The 21,635-nt window shown below is 45.4% G+C and overlaps 1 protein-coding gene across 2 annotated transcripts in view; it reads right to left on the bottom strand.

Annotated features, from left to right (window-relative positions):
* The window catches only part of GALNT12 (polypeptide N-acetylgalactosaminyltransferase 12), a 38,367-nt gene that overhangs the window by 15,605 nt on the left and 1,127 nt on the right, over positions 1-21,635 (bottom strand). Inside the window, exons 1-4 of one of the 2 annotated variants that reach the window (XM_072842077.1) lie at positions 20,456-20,640; positions 9,912-10,081; positions 4,644-4,833; positions 818-1,003 (exon numbers count right to left, since the gene is read on the bottom strand). In XM_072842077.1, the coding sequence (XP_072698178.1) occupies positions 818-1,003; positions 4,644-4,833; positions 9,912-10,081; positions 20,456-20,625 (716 nt within the window). In that variant the 5' untranslated portion in view covers positions 20,626-20,640. Of the gene's footprint in view, positions 1-817; positions 1,004-4,643; positions 4,834-9,911; positions 10,082-20,455; positions 20,641-21,635 lie in introns of those variants that run through there. The other variant, XM_072842076.1, reaches the window with a different exon arrangement.

Raw genomic sequence — 21,635 nt, 5'->3', positions numbered from 1 at the left:
GCCCACTTTACTCAGACTCAGGTTTACCCACTGGCCATAGGTGGCCCATTCACCCCCAGGTCCATCTCTGCCAGTTGAAAAGGACCTGAAAGTGTGTCTTCAAAATGTTAAGCATGAAATTACCATAGGACCCACCAATTATGCTCCTAGGCATACACCCCCAAAAAACTGATAACAGGGACTCAAACAGATAACAGTATCCTAATATTCACAGCAGCATTGTTTATAATAACCAAATGGTAGAAACAATCCAAGTGTCTATCAGCAGGTGAATGGATAACCAAACATGGATATATATTCAGCCATAAAAAGGAATGGAATTGTAGAAGAATCTTGAAAACATTATGTTAAGTAAAAGAAGACAGACACAAAAGGACAAGTATTGTGTGATTCCACTTATATGAGCTATCTAGACTAGGGAAATTCGTAGAAACAGAACATAGAGCAGAAGTTACCAGGGGCTGGAGAAGGAGAGACATGGGAGTCATTGCTTGATAGGATGATGAAAAAAGTTCTGGAAGAATGCAGAGGTGATGGTTACACGATACTGTGAATGTGCTTGATGTCACTGAATTAAACACTTCAAAATGGCTAAAATGGGAGATTTTACCACAGTTTTTAAAATAAGTAAATAAATAAAATATGCCAAAATGCAATCCATGTGTGTAGCTAAGATTTTTAATAAAAATAAATAAATGCTCTGGAGAAAATGGGAGAGCAACAGCAACCCAGCCCTCCCAAGAGCCCTCCCCAGCACGGCAGCCAGATACAACAAGGCATGCTCACAGAGCGAGCGGCCTGCAAGTCACCCCCTAACCTGATGACATCAATGGGGGACCGCATGCGCATCCTCTCCCTCTCAGGGACCACGTGCCACGTGAACACCAGCCTCCAGTCGAAGCCGCCGATCTGAGGCTCCCTGGGGTTGCCCAGGTACTCAAACGTGTTCCAGTCAATCACATCGATTACAGGGCACACCACAGCCGACTCTTCCTCGTGGATCCTGCAAACACCAGGACACCCCATGTGCCTCACCATGTGGATGGGTGGCAAGAGGACGAGAAGGGAATTTGGGGATGAACTCTCCTCATCCTCTCACTTGGAAGGAGGAGCACCTGTGTGACAAAGGCTTGTGCCTCTTCCTATGGGTCTCTGTAGCCATGGCAGGCCCTGGCAGGTGGTTATCGTAGGGGATGCTCAGGTGACAGGGGAGGCCGAGGAAGCAGGGATTCTGGCCTGAATATGAAGGGTCCCACAGTTTTAATATTCTTATTCCATCTACGGATATTCTGGATAAACTTGAATCTCTCAATGAAAGTCGAGACACGTGAAAATCAAAGATCACTTTTACGACAGATGATCGATTTTCAGTTTCTAAAGATTGCAAGAGGTTTCTTCATTTAATCACAATGAAACATCTTCATGTCAAGAAATAATTACCCCCTTAAAAAACAGAGATGTACCCAGACCAAAGGATCAGCTTTGCAGTTGGAATAAAAATTTGAGTCCTGCCCCTTATTTGCTGTGTGACATTAGCCAAGTCACCTAACCTCTCAGAGCCTGTTTTGTGTGTGGCTAACGCTGGCACAATAATACCTACTCAGAGGGTTCATGGGAGGACTCTCTGAGGGAACATCTATAGAAGATGGCTCGCAGAGCACCTGGTACTATTGCTCTTCTTTTAATTCTTTTTTTTTTTTTTTTTTTTTTTTTTTTTTAATTCTTATTATTGTGAGATATAGCGAAAAACCTGGTCCTCTCACTTCCCGCTGCAGATATCAGCCTGCGTGTGTCTGCTTCATCTCTTCTCCACAATCATGATTGCAGACCCGGGCACCCTTCAGCAGGCTGGCGTATCAGTTTTTTGTATCTGATGGCACACCAGGAAAGATGCACTGAGACTGGGCCGTGTCCAAACGCTGAATTTTTCTGGGTTACATTTTGGGAGCTTTTAGCTGGAATTTGAGACCTAAAAATCCTAAGTCACACAGGGCAATGCTGTGAAGAAACGGGGATGAACCAGACTTGAGCTGTAAGTGTCCTTAGAATAATACTAGAACGGACGACTCACTGACCTCCACCTCTGAAAGGAATAATATGCTGAATGTTAATTGAATTTAAATTTAAAAAAAAATTTTTTTTTTTAAAGAATAGGGCAGCCCTGGTGGCTCAGCGGTTTAGCACCACCTTCAGCCCAGGGCGTGATCCTGGAGACCCAGGATCGAGTCCCACGTCGGGCTCCCTGCATGGAGCCTGCTTCTCCTTCTGCCTGTGTCTCTGCCTCTCTCTATATATATCTCTCATGAATAAATAAAGTCTTTAAAAAAAGGAGAAGAAGATATCAGGAAGTCAGGGTGGGGTGATGTGAATACCAAATTTGGGTGAGAATTACAATATTAGGTGAAATTTCACTGTTCGGGATAGATTATATGAATAAAACCTGTGAATTCCCCAAAGTAAGGAAGATGTAGGGTGAGCACCTACCAACACCTAGTTATTAAATAAACTGGGTCCACTCTTAGATGGTTTGAAGGGACCAACAGCAGACCTCTCTGGGTAGGTTCAAAGAAGCTTCTTACTTAGCCCCTGGCAGAGAAAGAACTCGTGACTTGCGATCAAACTGGCTGGAGGCATGGGGAGTCTAATTTTTATAGAAAATTAGGAGGTGCCAGCATTGGAGTAAAGGCCCCTGGATCCTGGTCACACAACAAGCAGACCCTGTAACAGTACATCCCACAGGTGGGGGGCAGGGGCAGGTGTACTACTAGCACCTGGGGCAGAACCACGCTTTGCTGTGTGGGGCTAAGCTGCCTGACATGAGATGTCTGGTATCCCCAGGACAAGGTTTGCAAAAATGCCAGGAGCACTACTTACCTGACTTGAGAACCAAAGTACACCTTCTATTTTCAAAACCCCCTGGAATAATGGGGTACTGTTCCTATTGGACCATCTGAGTGGCCAGTGTGCCAACTCCGGTGCATACCTAGGTCCCTGGAGAGCTTCTGAACCATCCAGAAGCCCAGGCCCACCCCCAGAGATTCAGATCCAAAGAGTCTGTCATGAGAACAGGAGTTGGTATATTTTACAAGTTCCCCAGGTGGGATTCTTTTGTCTAGAGATACGGAACAAGGACTTGTCTATGGGGAGGGCTGCCTTGCTGCCCTCCACAGGATGGGTTAGAGTGGAATTCTGGGCAGCATTAGCACATCAGCTGCCTTTGACCAGCCTAGAGGAGGCCATCTGTGTGCAGGGTGGGGAAGGGGTGAGGGGTGAACCCACTGGTCCAGATTCCAGAGGGAATTCTTTAGCTGTCACCATGTTCTAAATAACCTCAGACTCCATCACAGGCTTGAGGAACCCTGGATGCTTGCTGCCAGTGAAGCTCATCAGAGCTGAGGAGGAGAAAGAGGCAGCTATGGCCTCCATAGGGGACAGGACCAAACATAGCAGAAGTAGCAGAACAGGGGACAGCCTGGTCTCACACAGGAAGAGAAGCAAGTGGGTCCCAGCTCTTCCAGACAGACTCTAGCAACCAAAGTGCTAGAGGCCATAGGAAGGCAGTTTGCCAACTGCAGAGACCCAGATCCTCCGACCCTTTGCCTGGTCCATAGGGAGGAACCAGATGCAGAGCCCCCTCTGGGGGGGAAGGGAGACCCCCCCAGAGCAGTTCCTAGTCTGCCAGCCTGGCTCCTGACTGCTATGATGCACAATTAGGAGAATGGGGAGAGAAAGAGCGAAGAGAACAAAAGTTGGGGCCCAGTGACAGTAGTTTTGGGGGACAGTCAGATTGGAGGGGTCAGGGGAAGACACTGTGGGACAGCAGGAGGTATGTCGTCCTTGAAGACTTTTCATGGCTCCATAAAAAAATATATATATATATATATATATATTAAAAACTGTATTTTATGACTATATTGGTAAAAGGACAAACACAATTCAGGCTAGATTCATTATTGTGCAGTCATTATCGATATTCATTTTCTTCCTCTGGTTTAAAAAAAAATGCAGGACATCTGGGTGGCTCAGCGGTTGAGCGTCTGCCTTCAGCTCAGGTCATGATCCCGGGATCCGGGATCGAGTCCCACATCAGGCTCCTTACAGGGAGCCTGCTTCTCCCTCTGCCTCTGTCTCTGTCTCTGCCTGTCTCTGTGTATCTCTCATAAATAAATAAAATCTTTAAAAAAATAAAAACAAATTTAAAAAATGCAAAAACATTTTTGTGGGTCTGTTAACATTTCACGGGCCCTAAGCATTGTAGGCACTGAGTATAACAGATAAGACAGCCTTGCTTGAAAGAAATACACCAAAATATATATTCTTTAGCAGTGTGATTCTATATGATTGATTTTTTTTTCTTGGTTGATCGTACTTTCTAAGTGTTCCACAGCAAAGAGGTAAATAGTAATAAAAGCAAACACTCATACATGCTAGCGTCATACATGCTAGCATGTTCTAAAGACTGCATGTGTATTAATTCATTGAATGGCCTCCACAGCCCTGTGGGGCACGGACTGTTATCATGCCCGGTGACAGACAACTGCCCAGGCAGCATCTGACCCCAGGTGCCCGGCAGCCTCTAATGCCCCAGGTAAGGAGCTTCCGCTTCTGCATGATGTTGGGCCCGCACCCACATGCTCACGCACCTCTGCAGCAGCGGCTCGAGCCACCCCTCATGGCACTCACAGTGGCAGTCCAGGAAGGTCAGCACTTCGCCCTTAGCCGCAGACGCGCCCAGAAGCCGGGCTCGCACCAGGCCCTCCCTCTTGTTGGCACGGATAAGACGCACCTTGGGCAGCCCAGATAGCTCATTGGCCAAGCGCTCCTTTAGATGCTCTGCGGAGGCAAGTAAGACAAGCAGGGTCACCGCCCCACACCCCAAGTCATGTCCTGCCAGGGCCTCACTATCCCAAAAAAGAACACACATAAGCCTCCTTTGCTCTGCACCTGGGATGTCCTGACCTCACCCAGAACCAGGGCGGGAAGGGTAAGAAGGCCAGGGCAGGCTGGGGCAGAGGAATTCCAGAACCACCGAATGCTCCCCATCAGAACACACATGCACTAAATTGTATGCTTGAAATGGGTGCATGTGGTATTTGGATATATCTCAACAAAGCTGTTACTCTCTCAGAAATATATCATAGCTTGACGTGTGAGCATTTAAAGAGACAAAACATAAAAATTGCCCAACCACAATGTTTCAGAAAAACTGGCTTACTATAAACTTGGTTTATTTACGTTAATTAATTATGTAAAATGTTATAAAAATTTAAATTATGTGGAATTATGTTAACAAATAATAACCTCCCATGCCTAATTACTGTCTAGGGGATTTACCTATAAGTCACATGAGTCTTAAAACTATCCCATAAGGTAAAGACAACAATTATCCCCATTTATAGACGAGAACACTAGGGCCAGAGAGGCTAGGTAATATGTCAAGATCTCAGAACAAGTGAGCTAAGGAGCCAGGATTTTAACCTGGTAGCCCTGGTTTGAATCCAACAGGCTTAATTTAACACTGCCTCCCAGAGCTTCCTTGTACAATCTCTTATCCTTGTGAAACAAATCCAAAACTTGTCAGGAGGATGTGCTCATTGCATTTTGCGGAAGAGGAAATGAGGCTTTAAAAGTTGAAAAGTCCACAGCAAGGGCTGGCCCCCAGACTTGCAACTCCGCACACGATCTGGGACTGGAGGCCCTGATTCGCACCCCTCTGTGGGTCACATGGAGGTGGGTGGGAACCCATCAGGCAACCTAAAAATGAGACAATCTCTCTAGGTCAATGTGGGCTTTGTCTGAAGTCCTCAATCATCAGCAAAAAGGAAAATTTTATGAACTGTTCTAGGTTGCTTCATAGTTTGTAAAAATGTTTCCCTAAATATTCTTGGCACTCAAAAAAAAAGAGCATTCATTGGTTGATTTTTTTTTTTCAACCCTAAATATAACTGCAAGTAAGCTGACAGCAGGAATAAGGGAGCTGACTTCCCAAGAAAAGCTAATTAGTGGCAGTGCCCAGTAAACACCCAGGAAAACGCAGGTGCAAAAAAAAAAAAAAAGGAAAGAAAGAGAAAAAGAAAATGCATGGGTAGCCGCTCTTTATGGATTTGGATTTGGTCAGCATCAAATTTATGTCTGTCTGAAATGTCTCCCCAAACCCTGGGAGGGGCTGACACTGGTTCAACCCGGCTCAGACTGACACACAGAGGGTGGCAGGGAGGAGGGGCAGATCAGGGCTCTGATCTCCTTACAGGCTGGGGGCGGGCATGTGGCCCACGCTACAAGCCACCACTATGGGGAGGGAAGCCTCGGCCCCACAGGGCCTTACACTGACGTCCATGAGAGAACAGAGCTGCGCCGGAAGGGCTTCAAACCATAGTCCTGTCTGTTGAGGTGCTATTCAGTCCCACGAGGATAAAATAATTAATCTGATCCTTGCTTCTAAACGAATACATTTCTGAAATGTTTTCGGCACTCTACAGGTTTTTAATATTTCATAAAAGAATAAGTTACCATTTAACAAATGCTAGCACTACTCCAGGCACTGAGCCAGCACACGATCAGCCTTCATCTCAATCCTCACAATGACCCTACAAGGTAGGAACTGTTACCCCATTTTATGGGGGCCGAGGTCAAGGTTGACGCTGGACTCGCTCAAGATTGTGTAGCCACAAAGCATTGGAGCTGGGCTCCTCGTGCACTATGATCCAGAACCAGTGCCAACGCAGATTTAAAACAGCCCTGGGGGCAGCCCGGGTGGCTCAGTGGTTTAGCGCCGTCTTCAGCCCAGGGCGTGATTCTGGAGACCCGGGATCGAGTCCCACGTCGGGCTCCCTGCGTGGAGCCTGCTTCTCCCTCTGCTTGTGTCTCTGCCTCTCTCTCTCTCTCTCTCTGTCTCTCATGAATAAATAAACAAAATCTTTAAAAAAAAAAAATCCCTGGGAGCAAGGGAGCAAAGGAGCAAAGGAAATAGATGAGTGCCTACTACGTGCCAGTGGACATGGGGTTCTGTCCGGCATAAGATCTCATTTATTCCTTGTCGCTCTTTGACATAAGTATGGATAAACCCATTCACAGATGAGAAACTGAGGCTCAGAAAAGACAAGTGACTTGTCCCAGGTGTCATGATAGGTTCACAGTAAAGCTCACCTCCAGCCCAGATGCCCTGACCCCAGAACTCAGTGCCCAGTAGGCTTCACTCAGCCTCAAGCTCGGGTCTGGCTTACACGGTGTCATAGAGAATGCCAGCTGTCCCCAAACACCCACTCTCCCTGTGGGTACACACAGCTACCCATCATATAGGCTACAGTTCCCAGCCTCCCTTGCAGCGAGGTGTGGTCAAGTGTCCCCGTTCTGCTCAGTGGGATATGAGGGCAACTTCCCGGTCTGGCTCCCCAGCTCCTTGAAACCCTACTACTACCGGGAATGAGCAGGAGGGGAAGAACCAGCCTGGGGCATGCAGACCAAGGCAGCACCACATTCTCGAGAATGTGCAGCTACGGGGCAGAAGGAGCTGGGCCCCAACACTGTGGAGCCCGCCACGCCGGCCCTAAGACTGTTATGCAAGAGGTGTGATGTGAGAGACACCAATTTTTATCCCGTGTAGATCACTGTTATTTTGACTTTCTGTGAGAACACCCAAACACACCCACCAATTAGGACACATCCTCCTGGCTTTGAAGTCAGACAGACCAGGCCCAGAGCCTGAAGCAGCAGAAGCCCACGAAGCAGTAGCTGCCCAGGGATGGTGATTTGGCTCTCCCTGTTGCTGTGGCCTTGACATTTCTCCTCAGTTGAGCTTAGCTGCCCTCACTTCGGCTAGTCACGTGGCATGTGGCATGACGGCAGCAACCCCAACACCCCACCCATGAGGTGTTGAGTCATGGGTGACTGTGACCTTCCTGTTTCCTCCAACAGCCCTCAGATAATTCCCACGAGGTTTATTAAATTGAAGCCTACACCCCTTATCCTGGCCTCCAAGGCCCTACTGGCCTGACCCACCTGTGCAACCTGGTCCCATGTCACCTCCCCACTGACAGTCGGCCCGAAGAATACCTGTTCACCCTCACTTCTTCCTGCACCTGCTACCAGTTTGCCTCCTTCTCTACATCCTAGCTATTGGCTTAAAACCACCTCCTCAGGGAGGCTTCCTGCCCCCCACCAGCTAGAGGAGGGCCTGTCCCCAAGCTCCACGTAGTCTTCTCCCACTTGTTTCATAGCACTTTCCACCTTGCTATATTACATTTGCTATGTCATTGCATTATGCTATGCTATTTTATATTGTGTATTTTATATTGTGTTGTATTACATTATTCTTTACATGTTCATTGACCATCTCCATCCACATCTCCACTCACCAGAATGTGAATTTTATGAGAGCGGGGATTTGTGTTTCCCACAGAATCCCCAGTGCCTAGAACAGTACCTGGCACACAGCAGAAAATCAAAAAACATTCAGTGAATAAATAAGGGCCAGTCCTGGACTGCATGCAAATTGCTGGACCCCAGGTCACACTGGTCGGGCCTATAGGGATGCTGGCCACTCTCTCAATGGAATGTCTCTCCCTGGCTTCAGTTCTCCTGTCTGGGCTGTCCTTTTTCTTTCTTTCTTTCTTGCTTTCTTGCTTTATTGCTTTTTTTTTTTTTTTTTTTAAGAATTGAGAGAGAAAGAGAGGGAAAGAGAGCTAGGTGAAGGGGAGAGGGAGAGACAAAATCTCAAGCAGACTCCTTGCTAAGCATGGAGCCTGATGTGGGACTTGATCTCAGGGCCCTGAGATCATGACCTGAGCCAAAATCAAGAGTAAGATGCCCAACTGACTGAGCCACCAAGCACCCCTGCGCTGCCCCTTTTGGATCTCATCTCAAACTTGACACATCTAAAGCCAAATGCCCCCTTTCCTTTCCTCTCCCAGACCTGTCATTCCTGCCCTGGATGGCTTTTCCAACTCTGGGATAGCACCACCACTCATCCAGAGACCTAAGCCAGGAGCCTGCAGGTCCTCTAGATGTCATGTCTCCAATGTCCCTCCTCCCCTCCCTACCCCTTCCCTCTACCTGCACCTGACTCCAAGCCTCCACCTGTCACCTGGGCCACCTCTACAGCACCTGGCCTCCCCACAGAGCTTCCCTATACACCATTTTCCCACAGGTATCTCTGGCCCAGAGGGATCCCTCAAAGGGCAAAACTGCTCTCCTGTTTAAAATCCTACCTTTGAAAAAAAAAAAAATCCTACCTTTGCTCTTCCTGCCCCAGGACAAAGTCCCAGGTCGGCCTCATGTCTAATGCTGCTTGTACCCTTCTCATGTCTCATCCCTCTCCTCTGCCTGCCCCCCTGAAGCAGCTGCTCCTTCCTGAACTACCTGCAGGTCCTACGCAATCCAAGCAACACCATGCCTCCGAGCCTTTCCACATTCTGTGCCTCTGTTCAGAACACCCTCCTTCCACCTCTGCTGCCCACAAACCATTCAACCTTCAAGACGTAAGGTCAGGGATCCCTGCGTGGCTCAGCGGTTTAGCACCGCCTTCAGCCCAGGACATGATCCTGGAGACCCGGGATCAAGTCTCACATTGGGCTCCCTGCATGGAGCCTGCTTCTCCCTCTGCCTGTGTCTCTGTCTCCCTCTCTGTGTCTCTCATGAATAAGTAAATAAAATCTTAAAAAGAAACCCCAAAAGACATAAGGTCAGCCACTATTCCTGAGTGTTGTGTGTCCTGTAGCACCATGTGGCAGAGCCGTCAGCACTCCCGCATCCCCAGCCAGCTCTGAGCTCCCCGAAGGCCGGGGCTGGGCACAGGGGGACACAGGAAGCTCTCCCTTCCTGGACCCCTACCACCTCCCATAAGTCACACCTTTGCCTCCCAGACACTACTATGGAAAGCCAGGCCCCTTGGAGAGCCCGTATCCGGGGCTTACCTCTATCACTGTAGTCATCTACAAGGATGACTTCTTCTAGCAGGATGTCTGGGGATGTCTCAAGGACACTGTAAACTGTCCGGAGGAGAGTTGACCAGGCTTCATTATAAAACGCTATGACAACAGAAGTCGTGGGCAAATTCTCATAATCATATTTCTTCTCTTTGCACCTGCAAATACAAGACAGTTTCAGGGATCGAGAACCCGCTGCGGACTGTGTGTACCGGGCCCAGGATGGCGCTGGGGATGGAGGCACGAAGGTGACACAGGTCACGGTTGTGAGGCCTCTTCCTGGAGAGTAGAAAATAATCTGCTGGCACCTTCCAGAGCCCCCCATGTTCCACTAGGAGCCAGAGCAGATTCTAAGAAGGGCTTTAAAATGATGCCAAGAAGCTTGAACTGTGGGACACTGTTTTTAAGCTTTAAAGCCATTTTCAGATTTGAGCAACAGACAAGCAGACTCCAAAGGGAGGGAGACTGCCAATCCTCCCTCCTCCACAGCTCTCTCACCTTCCAGCCCCACTGCCAATTGGCAGGCCTGTGCTCAGCCATGCCCTCTGCCTGGAGCATCCTTTCCTCATTCCTCTCCCTGGGAAACTCTCTGCCCTCTTTCTGCCCCTAGGCCTGCAGGTGCAGGCTGCTACAGGCTGCAAGAGGGGCCCCTGGCCACGCCTCTCTCAGCAGGTGTCACTCACTGGGCTTGCTCAGGGCTCTGGCCCTGGCTGGAGTCTCACTGCGCTCCCCAGCACCACCCTGGCCACACCTCTGCTTGCAAAGGCGGTGTGCTGGCCGCAGAAACTGAAGCCACCACTAGAACACTAGAACAGTCTAGAAGGGCTCCGGGGAGGACCCTGACTACCCCCTCTTCCAGGAGCCCTGCCACCCCTCGCCTCACTCCGTGGTGGCCTGGAGATGGGGGTGAGGGGATGGGCCTTTGACTGGCAATGAGAGGAACCAATAAGCTTTCTCCTTCTTTCCTAGGGTTTCCTGTTACCTTACAGGGAAGTTTCCCTACTGGACAGAGAACTCTCCTCACAGTGGCTGATGACAAACTCCCAGAAACTGGGCCATGCCTGGAAATCATCAGCAAGACATGGCCAGAGACAGGCAGGCACAGAAACCCAAGAAGGGCACCTGCAGGCCCCTGGGCTGGAATGGTAGGCTGGCAGTGCAAGATGGGCAGACATGCCCAAGACCGGCCACACTGCCTGGGCACAAGGGAAGGCCTTACAGACAGGCCGGGCAGCACGTCACAAGAGACGCAGAATCCAGTAGGATGAGGAGTGAAGCTACTCTGCTGACCATGTGACCACAGGCCAGGCGATGTACCACTGTGCCCTTACCTGTAACCAAATATTTCCCAATCACCTACTATGTGCTCAACTGAAAAAAGAAAAAAAAAGCTCTCCTGCTCCCACAGAGCTTACATACAAGGGGACAATAACCAAATAAGCAAGCATGTCAGTAATTTCTGAAAGTGATGGTGCTATGAAGAAAAGCGGGATGCAAAACAGAGCAACTGTTGAGGGGAGTGGGAACAGGGAAAGGGTACAACCTGCAGAATGGGTAATCAGGGAGGGCCTCTTAGAGGAGGTGACATTGAGGATGAGACCTGAAAATGAGGGGCCTGGTCCTTCAAAAAGCAGAGAAAAAGACCTTTAGGTATGCATTTTATGTCTTTGTGGTTTTTCTCCTCTTATTTTCTCCTTTTTCAAACATTCCTTAAGAAAATTTTCAAACATACAAAAAGTAGAGAGGATATTTTAAGAAATTCCTGGGACCTTGTGCCCGACATTCTCAATGCAAGGTCAATCTTGCTTCATCTATGCCCCCACCCATTCCCTCCATCCCAGACTAGTTTTAAGCAAAACCCAGCATAGCCCAGCATCCATAAATATTTCAATAGATCTCTCTAAGAGATAAGGACTCTTATGATAAAACACAAGAAAACTGAAACACCTTAAAAAACTAGTGACTCCTAAGTGCTTCCATATCTCCAATCTAAAATATTTCATAAAAATTCAGACGGTAACAGTTGGAAGACACACCATTCTTTTAAGAATCTCCATGTTGTGGGGATCCCTGGGTGGCTCAGCGGTTTGGCGCCTGCCTTTGGCCCAGGGCGCTGTCCTGGAGTCCCGGGATCGAGTCCCGTGTCGGGCTCCTGGCATGGAACTTGCTTCTCCCTCTGCCTGTGTCTCTGCCTCTCTCTCTCTCTATGTCTATCATGAATAAATAAATAAAAACTTTTTAAAAAAAAAAAAGAATCTCTATGTTGCTTAACAGTAGAATGAGTTGATTTTAAGATGCATTCAAATCTCAGAAATGTTTATATATGAAAAAATGACTTAAAATTAATGCAGTGTAATACTTTAACTCCCAAAACACTTCCCATGTTAGCATTTATTGAGACTAGGCTCAGAGAGGTGAACTACTGGGGCAGTTCACAGAATTCCTGCGAGTATGTACCTGCCCAAGGTCCTTATGCCCAGACACCTTCCCTCCAGGATGCTCAGCCAGGATCTAAATATAGATCCCAACATCGTCCCTCCCTGCCCAGCCCTCCTTCTTACAAGACTTGGGCAATTTCTCCTGTCCTTCCTCTCAGGGTCCTGCTCTAGGCCCTCCTTCCTAAACTCCAGAACAGCTTCTGCTGAGAGCTTTGCTGTCACTGGGATGGCTTTTGCACATGAACAGGCTTATCTGGGAGACTCTGTGAGAGGCTGGCTCTTCTCAACCACCTTTATATATCTGCTGCATTTGCAGGCCTTGCTCTGGACACTTGAGGAAAAGCCAGCCAAGGATGGAACATCACAGCTCTGATGTCTTGAAGTGACAGGGCATCCCCAGCAGCAGGATCCGAGTCCTTGGACACCATGGGCTTCCAATTCATGGAAGCAGTTATTTAGCACTGTGCTCCACAGTGGGGAGTCCAGCCCATGCTCAAGGGGAGGAGAAGTAGGCTCCATTCTTTGCAGGGGAAGATAGCAAAGAATGTGTGGATATGTTTTAAAACCACAACACAGGGTCAGAATGCAGCAGAATGTGTCTTCCAAGATCATGTGCTAAGACACTGAAGTTTCCTCTTTGTTTCCTCCCATGGATCATCCATTCTGTCAGAAGCCAGCTCCACTGCAGTGAAATGAGGATACTCAAGCATCCTAGGGGGAGGTTTCTGTCTCGAGGGCCACCAACCAACAGCCTGTCCTAACCAACCAGCATGGACTGAGCCCTCTTGAAAGCAGCTCTTCCAGCCCCAATTAAGCCTTGAGATGATGAAAGCCCCAGGCAGCATTTTGACTGTGATCTCATGAGAGATTCAGAGCCAGAACCACCCAGCTAAGCCACTCCCAAATTCCTGACCCACAGAGATTATGTGAAATCCCAAATGTTTATTGTTGCTTTAGGCCACTAAGTTTATGGTACTGCATAGGCTGAAATAAATCACAAGGAAACTGTCAGCTAAACCCAAACTGAGAGACGTTTTATAAACCAATAGGCCTGTACTCAAAAAATGCCAGTGTCCTAAGGGACAGAGATAGGCCTAAAGAGACACAACTAAATGTCACCCTTGATTCTCAATTAGATAACAGAGCAGGAAGGAAAAGCTGCACCAAAAATTGGCACAGTTGAAAAAATTCAGTATTGTAGAAATGTCCTGAATTCGATAACTACGTCATGGTATTACAAGAGAATGTCCCTGTCCTAGAAAACACATGCAGAAGTAACAAAGGATAAAGGGTGCTTATCGCTGAAATTTATTCTCAAATGTGTATAATACTATAGTACAGAGAGAGGAAAAAAAATAAATGGGGCAAAATAATGAATGGATCTAGGCAAAGGATGTACAGTAGTTTCTTATGCTATTTTTCAATTTCCTCTGGCTTTGAATTTTTCAAAATCAAAAGTTTAATATAATAATAAGGAAAAAAATGTTATGGTTGCCAAGGGTATATCCAAGCACCAAGCTGATTCTGATTCTAAAAATATGTATGTCAAGGCTAATGGCCCTGACAAAGGCCCTGTTCTATCTCACTCTTTCTCAGTTCCACCAAAATAGCTGCCCTCCTCCAAATATGTTACAATAAATGGAAAACATATATATGTATAAAAATATTAATAAGTGTATCTGCATTTTAAAAGCCCCTGACGAGTAGTCAGAGTGCATGAAGAAGCCAGAGCCCACGAGAAGCTTGAGATAGAATTGCTTGGACTCCATGAAAAAAAAAATGTGTTTCTGGGCAACCTAAAGATTTTATTTAAAAAAAAAAAAAGGCAAAAATTTAGTTTCTCCACAGGCCCAAGGAGGAATGAATGGGAAATAAGGACAGTAAACTGAGGTTTTCAAAAATGAAGTTTATTCAATTTAAGCAATTGTCCTAATGTGTGAAATCACATCCTTACTGTTCAGTATTAAAATGTATTTCTTGCAGGATGGGAAATAAGTAGGAGGGCAGAAAAAGCTCTGCATGACCAAATAACGTCTGTCCCTCCTCAGTATCTTTGCTTATGTGTTTTCACTGCTCTGCAAAACCCCAAAGCCCATGACCACTGTTCTCGAATGTCTAGGTATGCTCTCTATTTGCCTCCCTTTAAATCACAAGAGTTCTGGGTACCAGTTGGCAAAACATACTTAGAGCTTCAAAATGTTCCTCTTCTCTTTAATCTCATATCAATATATCTAAGACCTTCTTACAGACACCCCTAAGGAAGTCTGCAGTAACAATCTTTCTTTGTAACATTATTTATAACAGTGAAAAGCTATAAAAAATTTGAACATCGGACAAGAAAATGCGAAACAGTGCAGCTGCATGAAGAAAGGCTACAAGACCATCCAAAACCACGTTTTCAGAGACTATTTGACAGTAAAGGAGAACAGCCTCACTGTAACGGTAAATCAAAAAAGCAGGGTACAAATCTATACACAGCAGTGTGTGTGCCGTGCTCACGTGCTCACATGCAAACAATAAACAATAGAAAGAAATATGCCAAAAATGTTAACAATGGAGATCTCTGAGCAGCAGAATTATTACGGATTCTTTCTTCTTTACAGTTTTCTGCATTTTAAGATTGTTCTACAATGAACATGCATGATTTTTATAATCACAAAGATTATTTTTAAAAGATTGGATCATATTTCTTTAGCTTCCCATAGCAAATGTCCTCACTGAATGATAATTTCACACTCTGACCACTCCTTTTCTCTTGGCCTGGTAGAGTTTCTCCTTCTTTCTTTAAACATACCTTAAAGGCATTCTCCTTCACAAAGTTCAATATATCCTTCTGGAATGTCTAAGTTTGTTTCCAGGAAAAATACTTTCCCCCCCTTTTCCTTTTTTTTTTTTTTTTTAAAGCAAAATCCCAAAAGTTCAAATTGCAAAATAAACGCTGCTGAAAAAGAATATGCAATTCACTTTCATTGCGTGATCAAAACAAATTGAAAGGCTTTTACAAATGTACAAGTCTGACCTTCTAGAACTGTGAATTAACTAAGTCTTTGATTCAGTGACCCAACTTTTCATTTAGATCAGTTAACCAAAAAAATTATTTAATAACTCTGATGTGCCTATCCCTATCTTAGGTGCTTTGATGGAATATAAAATAATTATATGGCATCCTTCTCCTGGCTGATAAAAAGCGGTGCATCCTCTAATTAAATAAAAACAGCTATGCATCCATCACTCAGGGTTCCACTTTTGCCTAGGGGACAATAGGAAGCTCAGAGCCAAATTCACTGCTAAATCATAGTGAGCCATCCTTTCCTTAACTTTCTGGTATAATCCGTGTGTTTTGTAAGGGCAGTGGCTGAACTGCGGTTTTTGCCATATTTTCCGCATGCTTTGTATTGTACTGGTAATAATAATATTTATTGAGTGCTGACCACATCATGGGCAGTGTGCTAAGCACTTATGTGTTATTCCACTTTCCCTCCACAACAACCCTCTTGGGTGGAGAATATCATAATCTCCATTAACACAATACAGGTCTATTATAAGGATGTGAATGAATGGATGCAGTAAATGCCTCCTCATTTTCTTTTATGTTTATATTCATGTTATCACATAAATGTCTTTAAAAAGAAAAAAAGAAAAGAAAACTTGGGGCACCTAGGTGGCTCAGTCTGTTGGGCATCTGCCTTCAGTTCGTGTCATGGTCCTATAGTCCTGGGATCGAGTCCCATGCTAGACTCCCTGCTCACCTGGAAACCTCCTTCTCCCTCCCTCTCTCTCTGCGTGCCTCTCCCTCTGTTTTGCTCTCTCTCATATCCTTTCTTCATGTTACTGCATTTTCTCTTTCAGGAACCATGTCTCCCAGACTCTCAGTTTGCGTGGTCTGTGCAAGGCTACACACAAGTACACGCACATACACAGATGTATATACACACACACCCCTAGGAAGGTCACATGCTCCCCAGGCCTGACCAAGGAACATTTTCCTGATGACATCAGGTGGGTCCCTGAATCCAGGGCCCAGAATAATCCAAACTTTGTCCTTATCCCACACTTTTCTGTTACAGAAGTCAATATATTTTCTTTTATATTCAAGTCAGTTTGCATTGGGCTTTCAGTCGCTTTCAACCAAAAGAACTACAGCTAATAGAGAAATAGAGGGTTTTTTGGTTTGTTTTTTGTTTTGTTTTGTTTAAGTGAATGTAGGACTCTCACTTCTAGCAATATGGAAGAGTACAATGCTTGGGAAACCCTGTTGGAAAATTCTTGATAAGATACTGAAAAAAAGAATTAAATGGATGGCTCAGCTTACAGAAAAAGAAAAAAAGTCATCAGAGTTCAGGAAAATATAAAGATACAAATCTAGATATTAGAGTTATGAGACAAAGAGCATTAAATGAATAGGCTTAAGATGCTTAAATAAATAAAAGAGGCCATCAAAAGAATGCCAAAGAAACAAGAATGATAGGCAAATTTCACTTAATATCGACATCTCACAGCAATGGTGCAAGTCAGGGGACCATAAAAAACTATCTTCAAATGCCAAACTACCTATCTAGAATGATATACCCAAATAAAATTATCTTTCAAGAACAAGAGCAAAATAAGAATATTTAAAAAAAAAAAAATATTTTCAGATAAGTAAAACTGAGAGTTTACAGCAATGGCTTTTCTCTACAGTAATGAATATATGATATGCTTCAAGAAGGAAAAGAACCCCAGAAAGTTCTCTGAGATCCAAAGATCACCCAGCATTCAGGAATGAATGAAGGGCAGAGACAATAATAACCTCAAGGTAAATGTAAACAAAATAATGCAGCATTTTAAAAATGTTTTAACGTGTTAGTTTAAAAAGCAAGACAGAAAAATAAATAAATAAATAAATAAATAAATAAATAAATAAATAAATAAATGCAAGCAAGACAGGGCAGCCCTAGTGGCCCAGCGGTTTAGCACCGCCTTTGGCCCAGGGTGTGATCCTGGAGACCCGGGATTGGGTCCCACGTCAGGCTCCCTGCATGGAGCCTGCTTCTCACTTTGCCTGTGTCTCTGCCTCTCTCTCTCTCTCTCTCTCTCTCTCTCCCATCAATAAATAAATAAAATCTTTAAAGAAATAAATAAAAAGTAAGACAGAGGAGTGCCTGGATGGTTCAGTAGACTAAGCACCTGCCTTCAGCTCAGGTCATGATCTTCGGGTCCTGGGCTCAAGCCCAGCATCCTCACATCGGGCTCCCTGTTCAGCAAGGAGTCTGCTTCTCCCTCTCTCTCTGCCCCTTCTGCTCTCTCTCTCTTATTTGCTCTCTCAAATAAATAAATAAAATCTTTGAAAAAAATAAAAAGCAAGACAGAATTAAAATCCTGCAGTAAAATGGCATATAAGTTGGGAAAGAAGGTGATCAACGTTAAAACATCCTAAGGCCCATAGTTAGTGATTAACTTTAGATCCTGCTGAGTCGAATACGTTTTTAAATTTACCACTCACGATGAGAAATAACAGAACTGCCAAATTAGTAGAGAAGAAAAAGTGGAATGAGAAGAGGAGAGAAAGACTTCTATTGACTCAAAAAGGCAGCATTTTAAAAAAAGGAAAAAGCAAAACATTTAGAAAGTATAAAATAGGATGGCATAATCAAAATAATCAAACCTTAAGTGTCTTGTAAGCATGAGAAATATATATACACATATACATATAGACATTTTATATATATATATATACACACACATATATACATATATATATATATATATATATACACATATGGACATAATTAGTTAAAAGTCAAAGATTGTCAGTCTGGATGTTTTCTTTAATGATCACACTAAATCTAGCAACATGCTATTTAGAGACAAGCCTGAAACATAAGGACATAGAATGAATGAGCGTAAAAGGATGGAAAAAGGTATCATGAAAATACTAACTAAACCTGAACACCGTTCTGCAGACCAAAAGCAGTGGCTCAAAGAAAGGATGCTACTCGGACAACCACAGATGGCTCTGGGAAAGATTAATAAAATAACCTGTGGTTTACAACCTTGTTGGGGAAGCAAAGAAACATCAGTCTGACCTCTGCACCATGTGTGATGTTGCTCGAAAGATACCGTTGTGATGACAACAGTCAAGCAGGCTGCCTCTCTGCAAGAACGGAAATCCTAACCAATTCCTTCCTGCCAACCCCAGTAAGGTGAACTTTTCTTTTGCTGAATTACCTATTTAGACTTATTCTGAAACTCTTCACCATCCCAGCACCCAAGTCCTGATCCCTGAACTCAGATGCACATCTGCAATTACCACATTAATGAGGCTAACACCAGAGCAAGCATCCAAGGAACACCTATGTATTGTTGGCACGCTTTCCTCAACAGCAGTTCAAAATTCTTCTTCTACAGCAGAGAACGTCTGATGCTCGCATATGGCATGTCCCTCCCCGTGCCTGTAGAAATGCCCAGGGCACTGTCCCTCCACCACAGTTTTCTCATCTCCTAAATAGGTCAGAATGCAAACAAGAATGACATTATAGTGATTATCTTAAGGCTTCTCTGATCTACAAAAACTGACGTCCTTTGCAAATATTGGTACATCAGCAACTATTTACTCATGACACATCTTACAAGTGATTGTAATGTCATCACGGTTTCAGGTGCAGTCAGTCTGTTTTGAATCCCTATTTTGCCTACATTCTGGTATTCTCCCGCTTGCTCAAAAGCACCCACCCTTAATCTTCTGAGTAATTAAAACCCCGAAGACCCTAAGACAGTAGTTTGCAACCCTATGTGCACAGTAACCTCAACCTGGGCCCTACCTACAGAAATTTCTATTTAATTATTCTGAGGAAGGTCCCTGGCATCAAAATTTCTCAAAGTTCCCCAAGGCCACAAATCCAGTTTTCTGGCTCCCCACTTTGGCCTGCTGCCATCTCAGACAGAAAGTTCTGTTTCCTTGCTCGGCTCAGAGGAGATGGTGTTTGTGAGTCTTGCAACAGAAATAAATAACAGGAACAGAAATAAAGCTGTGCTCTAATCCACCGGCATGTGCATTATCAGACTTACAAAAAAGCTGGGGTCTACACCAAATTTTAAGGAATTAGAGCTCACGCTGAAGCATCTCTACAGGTCTGGCCCATCCAAGAGAGGACACGCAGTATCAAGGCTTGCAGACACCAAGAGTCCCTGTGTAGTTCCCAACTCCTTGCCTATGGTAGCAGGTTCACCCGCTGTAGTGTAAAAGGCAGGCTAAAAATGTGTGTGAACCTATGTACATACTCACGTTTGAATATATTCTCACTCACATACCCATAGGTATATTTTTCAAAATCTATTTCTTTTTCTCCAAGATTTTATTTATTTATGAGAGAGAGAGAGAGAGAGAGAGAGAGAATGAACAGGGAAGAGGGGCAGAGGGAGAGGGAGAAGCAGACTCCCCACTGTGCAGGAAACCCCATGTGAGGCTCCATCCCAGGACCCTGAGATCATGACGCAGATGCTTAATCAACTGAGCCACCCAGGTGTCCCTCAAAATCTATTCCTATACCTGGAAAAGTCTAAAAGGATACACAGCAAAACGTTAACAGCAGTTCTCCTGGGGCAGTAGGTTTATAGATAATTTTTATTTATTTATTTTCCTTCTATGTATACACCAACATTTCTAGAGTGAACATGTATTGCTTTTATAATTAAAATAGATAAGTAATTGCTTGTACCCCAAAAGGGAGGAGGGAATAAAAGATCTGGGTTCTAGATCAGCTCTGCCCCAGATCTGCAAATTACCTTGGGAGCACGGCTTCTCCTCTCTGGTTAGACTGGATGCTCCCTGGGGGCCTTTCCCTTTGTGACACTCAAGGATCTTAACCATCCCTAAGCAGAGGCTTATCAGTTAGAGTCCCAAGGGACTCCCCCACCTGCACCTCCACTCCAATCGCAAATTTATATTCTGCTGTTCTAGTTTCTGAGGCTAAAACCACAGGCCCTGATTAGGTGCCTACCTTTGTATGAACTATAATAAAAGTGAGTCTCCATAAAAGGCCCTGACCTTTCAGGCCACACTGAAGTTATGGCTCAAGGCCTGGCCTGGCTGAGACCAACACAGATCAAGCTCACCTTTCTCTCCAGCTAGGCGAGAATAATCCAACAAGCCTTGCTGCAGGAATTAAAGGCAGGAGGCATTCATACTTCTTATCATGCTGGGTTTGGATTAACTTCCCAGAGTCCATGCAAAAGCAGGATCTATAAGCAAATCCTGATAGGACGCAGGGCAGCTGTGTCACCATGGAGACGGGATACCATAAGCCCCGCAGGTTATCCACAGTGCTTGAAAGAGGTTTCTCAACCTGGGACAATAAAGCAAGTTGGAACCAGGAAAAGAAAAACTTTACCACCGATCCCTGGATGACTCTTAAAAAGCAACCTCCTGACTACATTGTTGGCAACCGGGAAGGGAGGAAATGTAGCTAAGAATTGAGCGCACGGTGTGTTAAATGTTTTGTTTTATTAACTCATCGGTTGTTTTATTTCTACTCATTCCTCATTTTGCAGACAGGGAAAGTAGGGGGAACTGCACCAACACTAACAAAGTTCTAATCAAAAAGATTAACAGTGAAAACGCCTCAGGCCAAAGCACCAGGCTACACATGAACAGATACCGCAAAATAGGAAGGACAGTGAAGTGCAAGTCCATCACAATTCTGCCAAAGGTGGGTGGGGAGCCACTTCTAAAGAAAGTACCCATGCTTTCTCTGGCCAAGGATTCACCCACCCCCAAATCCTGCAATCGGCACAGTGCCAAGGGGGCCAGGAGGGTCATATCCCCCACAGCCAGCTGCACCACTTCCTACCTGTGGGGCCTTAGGTGAGTCACCTGTCCTCCATGAAACCTCTGCCACACCTCTAAAGCTGGAATGCCAGAAAACAGGGAGCAGCAGCAGGTGCCTGGTGCACACAGGAGGCTGCCCCATTGGCTACTCGCCAATCTCTGAGGTCTCTTTTCCTCAAAGCTTTTAAGAATGGGCTCAAGAGGGGACCTGGAAGATCCCCACCAACGAGGGAAGGAGAGAGAAAGCCAGGAGGTCTTGCTCCCTTTTCTTAGGCAGTGGGCACAACCTGCTGGGCCAGCAACTCCAATAGGAATTAGGCGTCTGGCCACACAGGCTTGGGGCCTGCCGGGTGCACAGGAGTATGCTGAGCTGGCCCTCAGCCAGAGGGAGACTTTCCCACCACCTCCTCCCTGCCTTCCTCTGCCTAAAGCTCAGCAATCCAGCTCCCAGTGAGGGGGAACCCTGGA

Source organism: Canis lupus, chromosome 10, assembly GCF_048164855.1.
Source record: "Canis lupus baileyi chromosome 10, mCanLup2.hap1, whole genome shotgun sequence".
NCBI classification, from domain to species: domain Eukaryota; kingdom Metazoa; phylum Chordata; class Mammalia; order Carnivora; family Canidae; genus Canis; species Canis lupus.
Note: the sequence above shows the minus strand (reverse complement) of the source record. Positions and strands in the feature narration are given on the sequence as shown.